At 42.9% G+C, this 20,506-nt stretch overlaps 1 protein-coding gene across 1 annotated transcript; it reads left to right on the top strand.

Moving 5' to 3' along the window:
- The first annotated feature begins 233 nt into the window (after positions 1–233).
- Positions 234–19,205, top strand: LOC122932950 (fructose-1,6-bisphosphatase 1-like). Its single transcript, XM_044287645.1, is given in 8 exon segments — positions 234–569; positions 8,881–9,043; positions 14,117–14,209; positions 15,282–15,422; positions 15,571–15,607; positions 15,610–15,707; positions 18,249–18,368; positions 18,863–19,205. Coding segments are annotated over 8 exon segments (1,014 nt in total). The 5' UTR covers positions 234–399; the 3' UTR covers positions 19,055–19,205.
- Positions 19,206–20,506: the final 1,301 nt, after the last annotated feature.

Raw genomic sequence — 20,506 nt, forward strand, 5'->3', positions numbered from 1 at the left:
CCCAACTTTGCATATGGAGTGTTTACCGGGAGAAACCATTCCTGCATTATTTTATAGGGGAGGGCGGGGGACCACACCACTTGTAGCTACAGGATTCGGTACATTCCATCCATACCCCACACCCCCCTTTTTAGCCTGATGGCCACATCTGCACCAGCCGGGTGGCTGCTCTGTTAACCCTCTCCACGCTCTGCAGTCCGGTGTCTATCAGAAGAGCAGGACGGTGATGTCTGCCTCCCGCACGCCTCCAGCACACCCACCGCACGCCTCCCGCACACCCCCGGCCTGCCTGGCAGTTCCTGGAGGGGAGGCGAGTTCCGTATAAAAGTGCCACTCAGAGGGGACTCTGCTGCTCTGTCCACCCAGCTGCACCTAGACTCCCCCACACCGAGCGCCAACATGACGGACCAGGCCCCCTTTGACACCGATGTGATCACCATGACCCGATTTGTGATGGAAGAGGGCATCAAAGCCAAAGGCACCGGAGAGATGACCCAGCTCCTGAACTCGCTGTGCACTGCCATCAAAGCCATCTCTACTGCCGTGCGCAAGGCTGGGCTGGCCAACCTGTGAGTAGTTGTATGCATGAGAGTAGTGCCCACCTCGTGTATTCCTGTGAGTAGTGCCATACCTACATGTATTCCTGAGAGTAGTGCCATACCTACTTTGTGTATGTCTGAGAGTAGTGCCATACCTACATGTATTCCTGAGAGTAGTGCCATACCTACTTTGTGTATGTCTGAGAGTAGTGCCATACCTACGTGTATTCCTGAGAGTAGTGCCATACCTGCGCGTATGTCTGAGAGTAGTGCCATACCTACTTTGTGTATGTCTGAGAGTAGTGCCATACCTACGTGTATTCCTGAGAGTAGTGCCATACCTACATGTATTCCTGTGAGTAGTGCCATACCTGCGCGTATGTCTGTGAGTAGTGCCATACCTGCGCGCATGTCTGTGAGTAGTGCCATACCTGCGCGCATGTCTGTGAGTAGTGCCATACCTGCGCGCATGTCTGTGAGTAGTGCCATACCTGCGCGTATGTCTGCGAGTAGTGCCATACCTGCGCGTATGTCTGCGAGTAGTGCCATACCTGCGCGTATGTCTGCGAGTAGTGCCATACCTGCGCGTATGTCTGCGAGTAGTGCCATACCTGCGCGTATGTCTGCGAGTAGTGCCATACCTGCGCGCATGTCTGTGAGTAGTGCCATACCTGCGCGTATGTCTGCGAGTAGTGCCATACCTGCGCGTATGTCTGCGAGTAGTGCCATACCTGCGCGTATGTCTGCGAGTAGTGCCATACCTGCGCTTATTCCTGTGCCGGCCCACTGGTATATATATAGGACTTGCAGGGGGAGATAATGTCTAGCAGACACTTTATGACAGCAGACACTTTATTCTTCTGCCATACAGGAATATGGCACTGCCATGGGTACCAGCTGTATGGCAGATCAGACCTAGTTGCCTTCTGCTGAGCCGTCACATTTACCCCTTCTGAAGTACCACAGAGAATATGGGCAGAAGGACTCCGTGCAGTACCAGGCACTATGTCGGAGTCCTGTCCTCATCACCAGCATGGCTTGTGTTTATAACCGCGCCATGAAGGTAATAACGGTTCCCACCACTCACTTAGAATGGGGTCCATCAGATTTCCATTTTTTGTAGGGCAAGAATAGTGCTCTGGAAAACGACACTCCATCTGCCAACACAAAGATGACTGTTGGGTATGACTGGCATCTTTAGAGACAATCCCTGCGACTCCTGGGGGTTATCAGTGGATCGCCCAGGTCCTGCTCCTGGCACCCCTGGCAAACAGCGGCAGCAATAATGTAGTATTATGTGGCAGTTACGCAGATGACTGTCTGTCCGTGTGAGACAAGAACGGCTCCGTTCTGGCTCATACAGGGGTCCTGAGATGGGGAATGCCCTCTGATGTCCATATGCTCCTCTGTACTCACACCAGAAAGTAACACATTTCCCCTAATAAGTTGACTTTGCTACTGCAATAAAGGGGACGGTTCTGGCATAATCAGAAGCATGGCGTCCTGTTGTGCAGGCCGCGACGTACAGCGGCGGTTTTCATCATTCCCTTAGACTATAATGGAGATAGCTGATTACATGCACAGACGGCTCTTTCTTCCTTCTCCAACCTTTGGCACGCTTCTGCTGCAAAACGCGTGTCACCGGATCCTGTCTTCTCCTAGGGACAGGCTAGAAATGGTATTGTCTGAATACCCCTTTAAGCTGCGAAACGTATATAACACGGTGGAGAGGTTTGGTAAAGGGAATCCGTTTTATGGTGCCCTATCTGAGGGCAGGATAAACTGGTGACCTAAACCCTGAGCAACCCCTGGGCCCTATGGTTTTACTGAAATCCGTATTGAGCGCAATAAACTGCACGCGCTCAGGAGTCCCCATATTCATCCCTGCTCTCTGCTCCACTGATTGCTTTAGGAAGAGAACTGCCAGAAGGACCCCTAAACATGGAGTGTATTGAACAGCTCCATCGTTCATTTCATTCCGGAGCAGTTCAATGCACATTTTAGGAAAAACGGACTAGTCATTTCAAGTAAGTGACCCAGCGATATGCTTCGGGTAGCTATCAAAAGTTTATGCTGCTCTCATTTTAAACTGGTGAGATTCCCTTTAAGAATGGCAGATAGGGTAGAGTGCGCCATATTCCCTGACCAGCTGCTCGCACTGGATCATCACTACTTTCATAATCGCCTGCACTCTTTTGCCACCACAAATGTTGACTGATATGTGTCAAGAAGAGTGTGAGCATGCCTTCACAGGTACAATACCTGTTTTCATGCATTTGGGCTAGAAAAGTGGCAAAATTGCATAAATCTCCCCTTATATTGTTTAGGCTTAGTTCCCAACCAATCAGATTCCACCTCTCATTTTTCTGAGCTCCTTTTGGAAAATGAAAGGTGGAATCTTATTGGTTGCTATGGGCAACTAAACCAGTTTTCCTTTTCTCTAGTACTGGTTAATCTCCCCTATGTCTTCGCACACCAGCTAGCAAAACGTGCATTTATCTTACTCCATGAAAGTGACTTCTATGCAAAGACTGGCACAAAGGCGGCATCATGTAGTGGTGTGACGTATTAAACTGGCTCCAACCTATATCCTATAACTTATGGCGGCCGCCTCCTAAACGTAAAGAAAAACCACATCCCCGGCCCAGTACTCCAGACTGTGCATGACCCTACCAGATATTACTGATTATTGTTCCGCAGAATGGGCATTAGAATTGGACTTTGATACCCCTGTCACAGGCGCCTTGGCTGGGTTCCCATCCACTATTTACTCACAGGGCTGTGGAGTAGTACGCTGCAGGCCGCTACGGGCTCCATCTTGTTCCTTTGCCTTTTTGTGATACACATTATATAATGCCAATGCTTTACTGTAGAAACATGGGATCCACCCTGAACATGTGAACGTTAACCCATTCATGCCTGCAGTTGGTATGAGAGCGCCATAAGCAAACCACTGACAGATCTGCATAGTCCTTTACGGGCAGTTAGAAGTGCCTAAGCCTTATCTGACCACATATCCTGTACATAGGCTGTTGTAATATTGAGCCGTCGGAGAAATGAAATGTGCAACACGTTTCTCCACACTTTTGTGCAACAGGGAAAGTGCAGCAACCATAGTTCTGTATGGTCGTAAAATGTTATGTCCACATAGAAGTAACCAAACCTTTGAGATCATCCCCAATCCTGAGGATCCTGGAAATCCAAACATGGGGTCCACTCACATGTCCGTAGTGTATTGCGGATCCGCAATACACCCAGCCGGCACCCCCCATAGAACTGCCTATTCTCCGCAATCGCAGACAAGAATAGGACATGTTCTATTTATTTTTTTGAGGAGCAGCGGCCCGGAAGTTCGGGGCCGCGCTCTGGAAATGCGGAGAGCACATAGCATTTTAGAAACTACATCCTTCACATAATTTACCAATGAGCATTTTGCAAAGATTAATTAACAGCAGATGGTGCAAATGAAAATTGCAATTTTTCCACAGATAAGCCATTTCAGCGCCTAGTATGTTGTGCCCAGCGTACGCCAGTGTGAAAAGTCAGCCCTCCTATTATTATACTGGGCTTCCTGGTTTTATAGACACCCAACATGTGGCACTAATCTTTTGCCTGGACATAAAAGAGCACCATGCACATTTATGCATTTTGTGCAAACAACTGTAGAGCTTTTGGGGTGAAATAATAAATGGAACCCCTAAGAAGTGATCCCATTTTGGAAACTCTGCCCATAAAAGTATTACTGGGTGGATGCCACATGTATTTTTCAAAAATAATGTGCTGTGGACCGTGCAAAGTGGAGATTTCAAGTTTTCCACAGATGTGGCATTTCAGTGTCCAATATATTATGCTCATCTGATGCCATCTGAGGGGAACACTTCTCTACCTCATTTGATAGCTTTTTATTTGGGGTTTTGTTATTCCAGTATATACCATGTGGGAAAAATGACACGTTACTGTTATCCTGCTGGTCAGTATAATTATGACAGAGATACCAATTTTATATAGTGTTATTTTATGTTTTACCACTCTTAGGCCCCTTGCAGAGGAGCGTGTCCTATTAGGTCCGGATGCGTCCCAGTGCATTGCGGCAAACCCGCGCGAGTAGGAACGCAATTGCAGTCAGTTTTGCGCGTGATAAAAAACTGACTGTGGTACCCAGATCCGAACTTCTTCACAGAAGTTCAGGTTTGGATTAGTTGTAGTGTAGATGTTATTATTTCCCCTTATAACATGGTTATAAGGGAAAATAATAGCATTCTCAATACAGAATGCATAGTACAATAGGGCTGGAGGGGTTAAAAAAATAAAAAATTTAACACGCCTTAATCCACTTGTTCGCACAGCCGGCATCTCTTCTGTCTTGTGTGAGGAATAGGACCTTTGATGACGTCACTACGCTAATCACATGGTCCGTCACATGATCCATCACTATGGCGATAGGTCATGTGACGGACCATGTGATGAACGTAGTGATGTCATCAAAGGTCCTATTCTTCACAAAAGAAGACAGAAGAGATGCCGGCTGTGCGAACAAGTGGATTAAGGTGAATTAAATATTATTTTATTATATTTAATTATTATTTATTATATTTATTTTTTTAACCCCTCCAGCCCTATTGTACTATACATTCTGTAATTAGAATGCTATTTTCCCTTATAACCATGTTATAAGGGAAAATAATAATGATCGGGTCCCTATCCCGATAGTCACCTAGCAACAGTGCATGAAAATTGCACTGCATCCGCACTTGCTTGCAATTTTCACGCAACCCCTTAATTTCTATGGGGCGCGTTTTACGTGAAAAACGCACAAAGAGGAGCATGCTGCAATTTTCACTGAATGCACAAGTGATGCGTGAAAATCACCGCTCATGTGCACAGCCCCATAGAAATGAATGGGTCCGGATTCAGTGCGGGTGCAATGAGTTCACCTCATGCATTGCACCCGCGCAGAAATCTCGCCCGTGTGGAAGGGACCTTAGGCTACATTCACACGACTGTATGTGTTTTACGGTCTGCAAATTGCAGAATTGCTAAAAAAAAAAATCCGTATAGCATCTTTTTTTCTATTTTTCTATTTTTTGCGGATCCATTGTAACAATGCCTATCCTTGTCTGCAAAACTGACAAGAATAGGACATGTTCTTTTTTTTTTTTTTTTTTTTTGCAGGGCTACAGAACAGACATATGGATGCGGACAACACACGGTGTGTTGTCTGCATTTTTTGCGGACCCATTGAAATGAATGGGTCCACATCCTATCTGCAAAAACGGAATGGACCCAGAAAGAAAATACATTCATGTGAAAGTAGCCTTAGGGCTCTTGCACACAAACGTATTTTCTTTCCATGTCCGCTTTGTTTTTTTTGTTTTGTTTTTTGCGGAATGTATGCGGAACCATTCACTTCAATGGGTCCACAATAAAAAGTAAATTACTTTATGTGCATTCAGTTTCCGTATGGGTCCATTCACACGTCTGTGGTGTATTGTGGATCCACAATACACCTGGCCAGCACCCCCCCCCCCCCCCTCCCATAGAACTGCCTATTCTCCCCAATTCCACATAGTGTGCTCTCCGCATCCTGTTCTGCCTCATTGAGAATGAATGGGTCCACACCCATTCCCGATATTGCGGAAAAAAGTAACTTGTCCTATTCTTGTCCGCATTACGGACAAGGATAGTACTGTTTTATTAGGGACCAGCTGTTCCGTTCTGCAAAATACAGAACGCACACGGATATCATCCATATTTTTTGCGAACCACAAAATACATACGATAGTGTTCAAGAGGCCTTACAGAGAGCATTTTTGGAAGAAGAAATATGAGAGCCATATTTATTTTTCTGGCGATGGTCTTGTGTGGGGGTCTTTTTGGGGGGATAACTTTGACATTATTGGTACAATTTTGGAGTATCTATGACTTTGATAACTTGATATTATGATTTTTGGGTGTCAAGGAGACCAAAAAATGGCTGTTCTGCAACTAATTTTATTTTTTTCAACAGCGTTCACCTGAAGGGGTAGATAATGTGATATTTTTATAAAGCAGACCCGTATGGCACCCTATGTGTATTGATCATTGAAGTGGGGGAGGGGATATGGAATGTCAGTGGGAAACTAAACTACGTGTTATTTACCATGTCTTTATACCCATGCTGCCAAACAGGCCTGTGGGGAAAAGCTGTTTACCTATTAACCTTTAACCTCACACAGAAAAGCACAAGAAGGAATACAGATAACAGGTCTCACATGGAGCCTGACAATGGATGGAATTTACTGCAGCAAAACAAGACTTCAAGCCTGTATTTATGGAGTGCTGTGTAGTAGATGTCATTATTTGGCCATTTAGGTGACCTATTGTGAAGCAGAAGGTTGCAAATTGGCTAAAATACAAGCATTAAATACATGAGATTCATAAAACTCTGTAAAACATATACTGTTGCCCATAGCAACCAACCACAATATAGCTTTGTTTTCAAGAGATGAATATGAAATGTAAGCTGCCCCGTGATTGGTTGCTATGAGCAGTTTAACAGTATCCTAAAACTCCCCCTCTGGAGCACTGACCATATTCACTGGCTAAAACATGATATCCATATTAACCACGTTACAGACATGTACCAACTCCCAATTAGTGCGGACTCCTCACAGCTTACCAAGCACAGTGGCATAGTGGCAGTGCTTGGTATCGCAGCTTAGGCCCATTCACTAGAATTGGACTGAGCCGCACATAGGCCATGTGACCAATGAACCTGATGTCACTGGCCCAGAAGAGGCTGCAGCACTCACCTGAGCAGGTTGACCTCTTGAAACAGCTGATCATTGGGAAGCCAGGAGTCGGAGCCCCCCCTCGATCAGATATGGATGACCTAGCCTTAACATAGGCCATCAACATATGAATCCTGAAAAACCACTTTAATATGTGTGAGTTGAAAACGTTTGCCAACTCTCTTGAAACATCTGGGAGGCTCCAGGAGAAAGGAAAGACCTCCTGGAAGAGTAGGGTGGTACATGGCAGCCTGCTTTCTCCACCTGTTACTTATATCCAATCATTAGGCCAGTTCCTATGCATATTATTAGATTTTAGGATCATATTACAGGTACAACCATACCTCCAAACCTTAGAAAAGAAGGAAGCGCTGCAGCAATTTTTTTTTTTTCTGCATTAGGCCATGCCTCTAACTTTGCCCAAAACATAACTAAACACCTAATCCCACCCAGTCCCCTAAAAGCCCCCACATGGTAATTATTCCTCCTTTATGCCACCGCACAGTAGTTATGCCAGCATTGTGCCTCCTTCACAGATTATGCCCAGATAGGTGCCCCCTCAGTAGCGATGCCCAGATGGGTGCCCCCTCACTGTAATATGCCCAGCTGTGCCCCCCTCACTGTTATATGCCCAGTAAAGTGTCCCTTCAAAGGCAGTAAAAATAAAAAATAAACTCCCCATACTCGCCTCGTTCCCCATCAGCAGCAACACCAACAGCAGGACACGCGGAGCTCCCAGCCGTCCGGAAATAGTGGCTGTCAAAAAATAGGAGATATCCTGTTTTAGCAGTTTTCTTGGACACAGTCCCCATACAGGTCAATGGGGCCATTTTTAATTATCCTTTTTTCAGGAAAGGCATGTGTGAAAAAACCTTTGTGAAAAACTGACAGTTTAATGGCTGTTTTTGAATATAGGATAATTCCTGCAAATTAGGAATTGTGAATTGGATCAGCCTGTTTACAATGTCGTACTGCACAACGTGTGTATGTGGCTCGGGGTGTTGTCCTTGACTTGCCAATCCTGTCCTGCTCTTGTTTGTCAGAAGTGTCCTGGAGGTAGATGAACCCGGATTACAGCATTACTCCAGGAACTCTGCTTCATATTACTTGCTTTCACGCCAGTAAATTGCATGATGAAAATGAGTGTTTTAGAAATGAATTACTGACCCGCTAGCTTTCCTGCTCAAGAAATTTCTAATGTCCATAAAAATGATATGCTGAATTATTGGAAAGTGTTGTATAAGTGTGCACGACTACCGCACACCGTGTGCTTCAGGGGACTTCTGCATTAGGTGGCTGCCACAATACATCTCTTTCAGCCTGTAAATTCTTGCAATTTTACAAGCGGTTTTAGATGTTTTGTCTTCCTATAGAAGTCTATGTTTTTTTTTCCACTGAAATATAGCAATTTCTGGATGTGCCTGCTATAATCGACAGTTCGGAGCACCATTTGGAACCTGCAATGCTGTGATCTGATCATTTATTAAGGAATTGATGTGTAGACAGTAGCCAAGGTGAACCTGCGCCTGAAAGATGGCAGCTTATAATTGATCTAATTTGTTTCCCTATAGATATGGAATTGCTGGATCCACAAATGTAACCGGAGACCAAGTGAAAAAGTTGGACGTTCTTTCAAATGACCTGGTTATCAACATGCTGAAATCCTCATTCGGTTCCTGTGTCCTGGTATCAGAGGAGGACCCACATGCTCTTATTGTGGAAGCTGAAAGGCGGGTGTGTACATATCTGAATACATTGCAGCCATACCATGTCCACCCTTAGGGGGCATTGGCTGCACAATCTTCTGGTTTCCTGCAATGACAAAACGGTCTTGATGCAATCTCGGATTTACAAAGAAAGTTTTACATCATTATGCAGCAATTGAGGCCTGTGAATAGTTAGGAAGTATTCATGTATTACATTTAATACATGGTATATGCTGTTATAGGGCAAAGACAAAATTGCTTTGGTATTCTGTGATGGTCAGGATCCTGGAAGCCTTGGTACATTTTTCAGCATTCTTAGGGCAAGTTCGCATTGGCGTTATTGAATTCCGTTATATGTTCTGTTATAACTGAGTTCTAGGACAGAATGCAAAACGGAAGCCTTTAGAAGGCATTCCATTTTGCTGCGTCCTAATACATGTCGATGGGGACACAAAGCGGTTCCGTTTGATTCCATTATACATGACGGAAGAAAATAGATCTGTCGACAGGACTATTCTTTTCCATCAGTTATAACGACAGGACTATTTTTTTTCCATCATGTATAATGGAACCAAACGGAACCGGTATATGCCAGGATGATTCTGACAGTTGAACCCCTCAGAAGCTGCAGTCAGTAGTGACTATGGCATCTGAGTGGCTAGACAGACGGAGGGAGCTCTCTGTCCTCCAATCAGCACTCTGACGAGTAGTTGTCATGCCAACCGAGGCCTTCTGAAGGACCCCAGGCCTGACTCGTTCCAGCCTGTTTTATATCCTGCTGCTGAAAATACCTTTGTTGTAATAGAAGTATTAAAGGGGTTTTCCAGGACTGTAATTCTGATATTCAATATCAGATTGGCGGGAGTCTGACCCCCGGCACCCCTGTCAATCAGCTGGTTGAAGAGAAGACCGTGGTCCTGTATGAACAGTCTTTCCTTTATTGCTTATCCTCAGGATAGGTCATCAATGTTAAAATCCCAGAAAACCCCCTTAAGTGTAAAGTTCAAGTTGTCAGGACTAACGTTTTTAAAAATTCAAAAAAAACACATTTTACAATTAAAAAAATAAAAATTTAAAAGATACACCAAATTGGTACCATAATGACCGATCTATTAAAAAATCACATTATTTAACCGGCACAGTGAACACCGTAAAAAACATCCTCAGTGCCAGTATTGTTGTGTTTTGGTCACCCCCCCCCCCTCCAAAAAAAATTAAATTAAAAGGTTTTATGTATCCCAAAATGGCATCAATAGGAACTACAGATCATCTGGCAAAAAGCAAGCCCTCACACAGCTCCATTGGTAGAAATGCTCCATATAGGATATAGGTGGCAGACAATATTTTTTTTTTTTTTTTTTTTTTTTTTAGAAATAAAAGAGCTATGTATTTGCAAAAAAATTGTATAGTGGCTCACCTATTCAGTGACTGGAGTAAGGTGCTCTAAGTCGTATCTGACCCACCCAATCAGAAAAATTGTACAGAAAGTATTGATCTAGAGACCGGCACTCTAAATCTATAACTAATATCAATAATAAAAGTACAAAAACACTCCCATGAATCAGATACATTCCCATAAAATAGAAAAGGATAGCCCCCTGTGATCTGTAGGTATTAGTATTGTGACAATTCACACTGTAATCACCTGAGAAGAATGTAAACTATTTAAAGCAATATGAAGAGTATAGAAAAGGAGCACAATCTTGTGCTATTGAGCTGCCAGTATAGATCCAATCTGTCTGTAATGGGTTCTGTCCTGTGGTATTTAGAATATTGCCATCAGTTTAATATATCACGCTGCAGGATGAGTACTTAAAGGGCTTCTGTCACCCCACTAACCTTCTTTTTTTTTTTTTTGGGTACTTATAATCCCTATACTGTGATATATCTATACATTGTTATTAATCATTTTCGTTCTGTAGATAAGGCAAAAAACGTACTTTTATAAAATGCTAATTACCTGTCTACCAGCAAGTAGGGCGTCTACTTGCTGGTAGCAGCCGCAAAAAAACGCCCCCTCCTCCTGTTGATTGACAGGGCCAGCCGCGATCTCCTCCTCCGGCTGGCCCTGTCTTCATTTCAAAAATCGCGCGCCTGTCTTGATTCGGCGTAGGCGCTTTGAGAAGGAGGCTCGCCTCCTCAGCACTCCCTCAGTGCGCCTGCGCCGATGACGTCTTCTCTTTCAGTGACGTCATCGGCGCAGGCGCACTCACTGAGGGAGTGCTGAGGAGGCGAGCCTCCTTCTCTCAGAGCGCCTGCGCCGAATCAAGACAGGCGCGCGATTTTTGAAATGCAGACAGGGCCAGCCAGAGGAGGAGATCGCGGCTGGCCCTGTCAATCAACAGGAGGGGGCGGTTTTTTGCGTCTGCTACCAGAAAGTAGAATCCCTACTTGCTGGTAGACGGGTAATTGGCATATCATAAAAGTACGTTTTTTGCCTTATCTACAGAACGAAAATGATTAATAACATAATGTATAGATATATCGCAGTATAGGGATTATAAGTACCCAAAATAAAATGAGTTTAGTGGGGTGACAGAAGCCCTTTAATATTGTTTGTCGGAGAAAATATAATATTACCACCGGGTGGTGGCAAAGACCAGAACTGAGCACTTGGTAAGTACCGTATCTCAGCCCGCTCAAATTGTGTTCAAAAGGTGTACACATATAACTGCAAGTTCCATCAGCTATTTCCGTGCGCTCAACATGCTTAACCCTGGTCAGTAGCAAAATGCCAATGCTCTGATCAATGCACTAATCAGATGCCACCACTTCTGCCGACGCAATTTACCAAGGACCAACAGGGAGAGTCAAAAATTCTCAGCATGTATTTTTCAATATCAATATCTCCACTGTTAAGTTAATTTGGCAAATAGAGTAATAGCAGACCCATGCTCCGCGATGTTCAACAGTGGCGTCCCACTGTACACGGGTGTGCAGGCCTCTTACCTGTCCCGGCATCCGCCCGGAGCTCTTGCCGTTGGTGAAGGCTGAATGCTTTGCCTGCAATTGGCGTCCCTAGTGTTGCCTCCAGTTCGGCGTCCCACGTGTGTGTGTGTGTTTTTGCTTGGGCGGACAGATCGTTGCTTAATAATATTAATGGAAGCGCTTCCACTTTCAATACCCGGTATATTCCTTCTCAGAGCCAGGTGCACGGGTGTTTGCTATACTCTTTATATTGCTTTAAATAATTTAACATTCTTCTCTCCCTATCAGGTAATTACAGTGTGAATTGTCACAATACTAATACCTACAGATCACAGGGGGCTATCCTTTTCTATTATCTTTTATTGGAATGTATCTTATTCATGGGTGTGTTGTGTGTATGTATATATGTGTATGTGTGTGTGTATATATATATATATATATATATATATATATATATATATATATATATATATATATATATATATATATATATATTTATTTTTTAGTAGTCAAACATAACAAAAAACATATAATCATACTGACCCACAGAATAAAGTTAAAGGGGTTATCCAGGAATTGATAATGATGACCTATCAGCACCCTTGCCGATCAGCTGTTTCAGGGAGCCGGTGCTCTGCTATGCACAGCCGACTATCCGTAACTTTCCAAGCACAGCGCCATATATTGTACAGTGGCAGTGCTTGGTATTGCACCTCATTTCCATTGACTTGAATGGGGCTGAGCTGCAACTGGGCCATGTGACAATGTACAGTGATGTCACATGGTCTAGGAAGAGGCTGCAGTGCGCACAGATCCCCGACCTCTCCTAACAGACCCCTGCCGATCTCATAATGATGACCTGTTCAGAAGATAGATTATCAATATAAATGACCAAATAAGCCCTTTAACATATAATTTTTACTGTCTGTAAAAACAAAACCCTAAAAGCAATGGCAGAATTGCATCTTTTTACAATGTCGTCCCAAATAATTTTTAAAAAGTTATACAATAGTACCCCAAAATTGAGGCATAAAAAATACAACTTGTCCGACATTAAAGGGGTTATCCATCGGCCATGTTTAACTGTCCCCAGTAGCATGTTGTACGCAGTCAAAAAGTCACTCTCCTGCACCCCGCTGCTTTGCTCTGGCTACGTTCAGTGATCTTCCAGTATCTGGCCTGTAAACTTCCACCACTGAGGCCAATGATGTCTGGAAATTTTTGGGTCATGGATGGAGCCAGGGAGCCGGAATGGAGTGTCGGGGAGATGAGTTTTTTTTTTTTTTTTTTTTTTTTTAAACTAGGTACCACATGCTCCATTTTGATAAATAAGGGAACACTATTTTATTTTCAAAATCATGTAAACTGATGCAAGACACTATTGATAATTCTCCCCAAATGTTTTTCATGGTATTAAATGTAAAGCTTATGGCCATGTAGTTGATCATTCAGTGTCCACACCAAATTTGGTATCAGTGTCTGACGTGTATGTCTAACATATGCTCCACACATCTTTATAATTGGTTTTACGCCACTTTTATGGTGTAAAAAAAGTTGCACATTACAGATTAGGACATATTTATAGTATCATATATGACTTAAAAAATGGTGAGGAAAGTGGGGCGTAGCCAGAGGAGTGTGACCTAGCTGATGAGCAGAGGGTACATAAAATGGAAAGAGGTCTACCGCTCCTGTTTTGGCTTACAAATAATTTTATAAAACTGACCAAAATACAGATATGTGAAGTGCTCTTATGTCTGCTTACATTTGATAAAATGAACATATCGTGTACAATTACCTGCAGTAAAAAAAAGTTGCAAAATTACAAAAGCCACAATGCCGGTCTTGGCCGCTGATTGTGGTGTCACTTGCTTCATGCTGGACCCTGTAACTTACAGTTCAATTATTTCCGATTGTTACAGCTCCTGTTGCATCACTGCCACAAAAACATTAGAATGACACACTTTGGCATACATTGTCGCCATAGTATAAAATTAGATATAAAAAAAAAAAAAAAATTTAAATGTTACAAATGGAAGGTGATGTGCAAGGAGCCCAGCCGATCGGTTACCATCAGCATGTTGACAGTTTCCACCGGGTAGCACCAGTGCACAAGCCACAACGACTCTTCCAACATACTGTGGACTGAATTTGGATTTTTCTTCTTTTTTAGGGTAAATATATTGTCTGCTTTGACCCATTGGACGGTTCCTCAAACATTGACTGCCTTGTATCTATTGGCACAATTTTTGCCATATACAAAAAGGTAAGATTAGCAGTTTTTACATGAAATCTGAAAAATATTGTAAGCTGCATTTACATTTAAATAAGTTAAGTAAGACTGAATGCAGTGATCCATGTATATTATCGTCTTGGAATACAAAACATCACTTATTAAAGTGCTATGGAGTTTTAAACGCCAGCGTTAATAAACCCCGAAGCTGGCGGTGGATTTGAAAGTTATGAAGAAGAGCAGGCCTCAGTTCTAAATGTAAGACTGCTTCTGAGCTGTCTTACATTTAGACCTTTTTTCCATGCCTAAAACAGGAGTAGAGAGTGGTAAATGAGACGGGTCTGCTGGCAAGTCCCCTTCCCCGCCCAGGCCACGTCCACAACTTGAGACCTGGCGTAAGCAGGGAAAAGTCGTAAATTGCGGCTCAACTAAGTGTTGCGCCGCAATCTGCGCCTGAAATATGCCTATTTCAGATTGATAAATGACATCCTATATTTGTAATTATCTGGAAATGCTGAAATCTAAGGCTCCATTCACACGTCCACAATGTGTTTTGCGGATACACTGAGCCACGGATCCGCAAAACACGGAAAGCGGCAATGTGCGTTCCGCATTTTGCGGACCGCACATTGCCGGCACTAATAGAATATGCCTGTTCTTGTCCGCAAATTGCGGACAAGAATAGGACATGTTCTATTTTTTTTGCGGAAACGGAAGTGCGGATCCGCAAATGTGGATGCGGACAGCACATTCCGTCCCCATGGAGAATGAATGGGTCCGCACCCTTTCCGCAAAATTGTGGAAAGGATGCGGACCCATTTTGCGGACGTGTGAATGGAGCCTAAATGTGTTTGATTAAAAAATGATTTCAACTAAAGACACGTGTCTTTGGAGATGAGCAGTACCTAGCCAGAGCCAGAAGGTGGCACTGTGGGCTATTTTAGTACAGTAGTGTTTTAGTATTCTTTCTGTGCAACTCATAACCTAACACTTACTAGTGTATTAGAATGGCAAATGATTTCTTAAGCACAGCAGACAGTTGTATATACACCACCTTATATCCTCAGCATTTTGTGAACACACCTTTTACTTTTGTATTGTGCAGACAACTGATGGAGAGCCTTGTGAGAAAGATGCCTTACAACCAGGCCGTAATCTCATCGCAGCTGGATATGCTTTATATGGGAGCGCCACAATGCTTGTCCTGGCCACTGAATGTGGCGTCAATTGCTTCATGCTGGACCCTGTAAGTTACAGTAGAATTATTCCCCATTGTGTAGCATCACTGAGCTATGATTCAGGGTAGTAGCTCATTCTTCTGTAACGTTCCTTCATGCAGAAAAGAGAACACCAATAAAGATGTACCATGTAATAAAAATGTATGTGTGTTTTAGGCTATTGGAGAATTCCTCTTGGTCAACAGAAACGTGAAAATAAGCCAAGAGGCAACATCTACAGTCTTAATGAAGGCTACGCAAAATACTTTGATGCAGCAGTTACAGAATATCTCCAGAAGAAGAAGTTCCCAGAAGTAAGAATATGGTTGACACATTTTTTACAATCTATTAAAGGGCATTGTAGTAGAACAGGCCGACCTGTGACATGTGCTCCGTTCAGCAGAAGCTAGCAGTTTTAGGCCTCTTTCACACCACCGTATGGCTAGTTCAGTGTTTTGCGGTCCGTTTTTCACGGATCCGTTCTGTTTTTTTGTTTCCGTTGTGTTTCCATTCAGTTTTTCCGTATGGCATATACAGTAATTACATAGAAAAAATTGGGCTGGACATAACATTTTCAATAGATGGTTCCGCAAAAACGGAACGGATATGGAAGACATACGGATGCATTTCTGTATGTGTTCCGTTTTTTTTTTTTTTTTTTTGCGGACCCATTGACTTGAATGGAGCCACGGAACGTGATTTGCGGGCAATAGGACATGTTCTATCTTTCAACGGAATGGAAAAACTGAAATGCTGAATGCATACTGAGTAAATTTTTATTTTTATTTTTTATATATATATATATATATATATATATATTTTTTTTTTGTGGAACCATTGAAATGAATGGTTCCGTATACGGAACGCAGAAAACAGCCCGCAAAACAGAAAAAAACGGTAGTTGAAAGAGGCCTTAGTCTCATCCCCATCTGTGGCTTTCTGAAAAAAACATAATGTCTGCAAATGAGCCTCTTGGAGAAACAGGGGCGTTCTTCGGTACCCAGCGCAGGCGCAGTACAGGAGAGCGGCTCGAGGGCAGTTCTTTTATTCCCCGACCGGCACACTCTTCACCTGTTTGTAGATACCCACTTAGACATTGGCATTGATCCTACTTTACATAAAAGTAAATACTGTAAGACTAATTCTAAACTAAATAACTAACCATTTAGTGGTTTTAATACCACAGCCCAAAAAATCCTAATGATCTCCCGTCTCTCTTCCTGTGTGCTGCTGCGGTCTATGGTCTTTGCTATAGACAGCAGCAGTGAATAGGAAGAGAGACTGGAGGCGGTACGCCTGCACTGCATGCACCTCTTACAGCTGATTGGCAGGGGTGCCATGTGTCAGGACCTCCGCCGATCTGATATTGATGACCTATCCTGAGGATAGGTCATCAATATTAAAAGCCTGGACAACCCTTTCAGAAATACTGGTGCTGACATATACATATATGAACTAATGTTCGCTTACATCAAGCCAGTGCACTAGGAGGGGCATATAGGTGGGGAGTTATAAGTCACACTAAGGGCTGTTTCACACGAGTGGATCCCGCGCGTGTCATCCGCAGCGTGAATGAGAGCCAAACCCCACTCTGGACAGCAGAGACACGGACCAGTAACATGACTGATAATGCTCCGTGCCTCTCTGTGACCTTTTTACTACAAAATCTCACTACAAAACTTTCTCACTGATTTTGTAGTAAAAAAGGTCAGCGGCACGGAGCATTATCAGTCATGTTACTGGTCCGTGTCTCTGCTGTCCAGAGTGGGGTTTGGCTCTTTCACGCTGCGGATTTCACGCGCGGCATCCGCTCGTGTGAAACGGCCCTAAAGGAATATATTTGGGTTTTCTGTCTCTTGATTAGAAAGGAGTTACAATTATTAAATCACTCAAAAGCAATAAAAATTGTAATATAACTAACTGCCATGCTGTGCATTCTCCCCTGCGAATACAGAAAATACAGGTTTAGTTTCTCCCCACAGAAGTCAATGAAGCCTAAAAGTACAGATCTAATTTTTCTTTATTTCAATTTATTTATTTTGGGAGAATACAGATCTGTAGTTCACATCATTTCAGCATTTTTTCCACATATTTGATTAAATATTTAGATTCACTGAATCTGTAGCCAAAACTGTAAATTGTGGGCATTTTTGATAATCGACAGGACTCTATTTCTAGAAACTGTTAAAATATTCATGCTGCAAAGAGCATTGCGGCAAAGTACATAGGCGGTAATTCGTAACAGGTCCCCACCTGTCATGTGCCAGTCGTGTATGACTGCTACCTCTGAACATATCAACGTAGTTCTCATTGAAAGCTAGGTTTTTCCATATGTACTCGTATGTTCCTGACTTCTTCGTTTATGCACAGAAGTTTGCAGCACTGATGGAAATGAGATGGAAAAGTGTACTTATGACTTCTCTATCTGGAAACTCCTGAATACAGACCTATTGTCAATGCAGCTAGGCACACAGCAGTATTTTTCCAGTATGAAGCATGTTGGTACTGTATTTTACCTGGCATCTGTTGGCAGGATCAACCTTATTAAAACAGTCCATAATACCTGGTATGGCTGACCCTGACAATTAAAAACATACTGTTCTTCCCCAAATTCATTATTGCATTTAGGAGAAATAGGGCTTTACAAATTTGCAAATGAGGGCACTGAGGGGCACGAGCCAGCCACTTGGTGCACCTTAGATCCTCAGCTTTGCTTCCCAGAGCAATGTCAGGTCCTGTAAATCAGGAGGAGGGGGAGTATCCAGGGAAGCAGAACTGAGTAGCTAAGGTGCATTGAGTGGCTACTTGCATATTTTTAAAAGTCCTTGTATTGAATGTTTGTGATTCTCTTACAGGATGGTAGTTCCCCATATGGAGGAAGATATGTTGGTTCAATGGTGGCAGATGTTCATCGAACATTGGTCTATGGAGGAATCTTCCTGTACCCTGCAAACACAAAAAGTCCAAAAGGAAAGGTAAATGATTTCTTTTTTTTTTTTATGACAGCAGACAGGAATAAGGGTTCACATCTGTGTTGGAGGTTACATTCGACTCCTATGCAGTGCTTTTCCCATCCAAGAAAAGCACTGAAGCGTAGCCGGACCGTAGTAGTCGAGCTTGAGTCGAGCTCGACTACTACAGTTCAGCTATGCTTCAATGCTACATTTTATCCAACCGGCGGTTTGGTTCCCACCTAAGGATCTCGGAAAAGTCCGGCTGCACCGACCAGCAATACTTCTCCCTCTGCCTTAACTGGTGTTGCGCCCAGGCTAGCAGACTACATTTCCCTCCCTGAGGGTCATTGTGATTTTACATACTTACCCTATGAGCGCTTATCTCTGGCGTGGACAGAATTGTACTCCGATGGCTTAGATATTACTAGATCTGTTGGTAGCACTTGAAGACATTAATTCATTATAGACCTCTAAGTGTTGTTGATTCCCTTAATAATTTGGCTCTTTGATTACAGTTGAGGCTCTTGTATGAATGCAACCCCATGGCATTTGTTATGGAAAAGGCTGGGGGCCTAGCCACCAATGGACTGGAGAACATTTTGGATATCGTACCAGAAAACATACATCAAAGAATGCCAATAGTCCTAGGCTCTCCAGAAGATGTTAAGGAATACATTGAGATTTTCAAAAAACATGCCAAGAAATAGAGCCGCTGGACAGAACTGCTGGCAAGAGGACCAAAGAAAATATTCCATGTCTGCAATATTTCGCACATTCTGGACAACTTTCTAACTTTTATACACAAAGTGCCAGTCTGAGTAAGACACAAAAATAAATTTTTATATTAAGCTTGTAAAACTTCTGTCTGGAATTGTCTCACTCAATAATAGGACCCATAGAAACTAGGGAATAATGTAAAACCTTGTACAGAATCACAAGCAATAGCAGCAACTGTAATGATATCGCACTTAGTAATAGTCATTGATACTATCACTAGGATGGGTATAGAAAAGCTGGCATTCATTTGACCGACCTCTGGCTGATATTTTTAAAATATCCAAATTTCCATACATTGCAAAGTTTTTTTTATTTTTTTATCTTTGCTTATGAATCTTATTACAGAAAATACGGCTTTCTCTACTGGCCTTTCTTCTCCATCACTCACTCAGGATTCATTGGTAAAGCCTGTCTCCAAGAAGGAGACTCTTTTCAGCATCTCAGAGATAAGAATACATGCTAACCATAGAAGTTTATGGAGGGGGAGAGCTGCTGGAGGGAGACAGAAGCAGGGATACAAAGGCTGCACTGTTCAGTACTGCTGTTATGTCTTTCATCCTGCTGCTTTTGAGGGTGTGCTTCAGAGAGGTGGGAAAACAGGCTCTCCTCTTCTCTCTGTGTGGGACATTAATTTACCAGTCAGTTTAGAGTTGGTGAACAGAACAGGAGCCCGAAGAGTGGGGGGAAAAAAGCATTTGGAGGCATTTGAAAAGGTAAAGTATAAAATTAACTAACAGCAGGCTAGGCGGCCCACTCTAGAGCAGCCCACTGGAAATCTCCAATGTCGACCAGATTATCAGTCCAGGCCTGCCTTCTGCACTAACTTCATTGTAAGTACTTCTCTCATCTCCTTCATCAAATTTGCACCGATTAGTGGTTGCCATTATTTTCATCTCAATTTCCTTTTTATTATATATATATATATATATATATATATATATATATATATTTTTTTTTTTTTTTTTACATGGTCAATATTAAGTCAAGTGTATGGACCCACAGGTATAGTATGGACCCGAAGAAGACTATCGGCGACATAGTACAGAGCTTTACAAGATGGGTCAATACAACAGTCTTGTGGTTTAGACGTCAGGCTTCACCTTCAGTCCAAAAAGACTTTCCTATGTTTTTTGTATTGATTTCTCTTCCAGTTGCCGCAGGTTACAATATGCTTATGATATAATGCTCAACTTGCTACAGCCATTGCCAATCTGCAGCACATGAGATTTCCTGGAAGATCCAGACAATCAGCAGGGAATCTCACTGGTAAAACACATGTACTGATTGGCTGTCTAGGGGTCTCTCTACAGTAAAGTACTTGTTAGCACCGGCAGATAGCTGTACAGTCCTATCTGATGGTGGCAGGATGAGCTGCTTTTTTG

The sequence above is a fragment of the Bufo gargarizans genome, chromosome 1, assembly GCF_014858855.1.
Source record: "Bufo gargarizans isolate SCDJY-AF-19 chromosome 1, ASM1485885v1, whole genome shotgun sequence".
In the NCBI taxonomy this organism is placed as follows: Eukaryota; Metazoa; Chordata; class Amphibia; order Anura; family Bufonidae; genus Bufo; species Bufo gargarizans.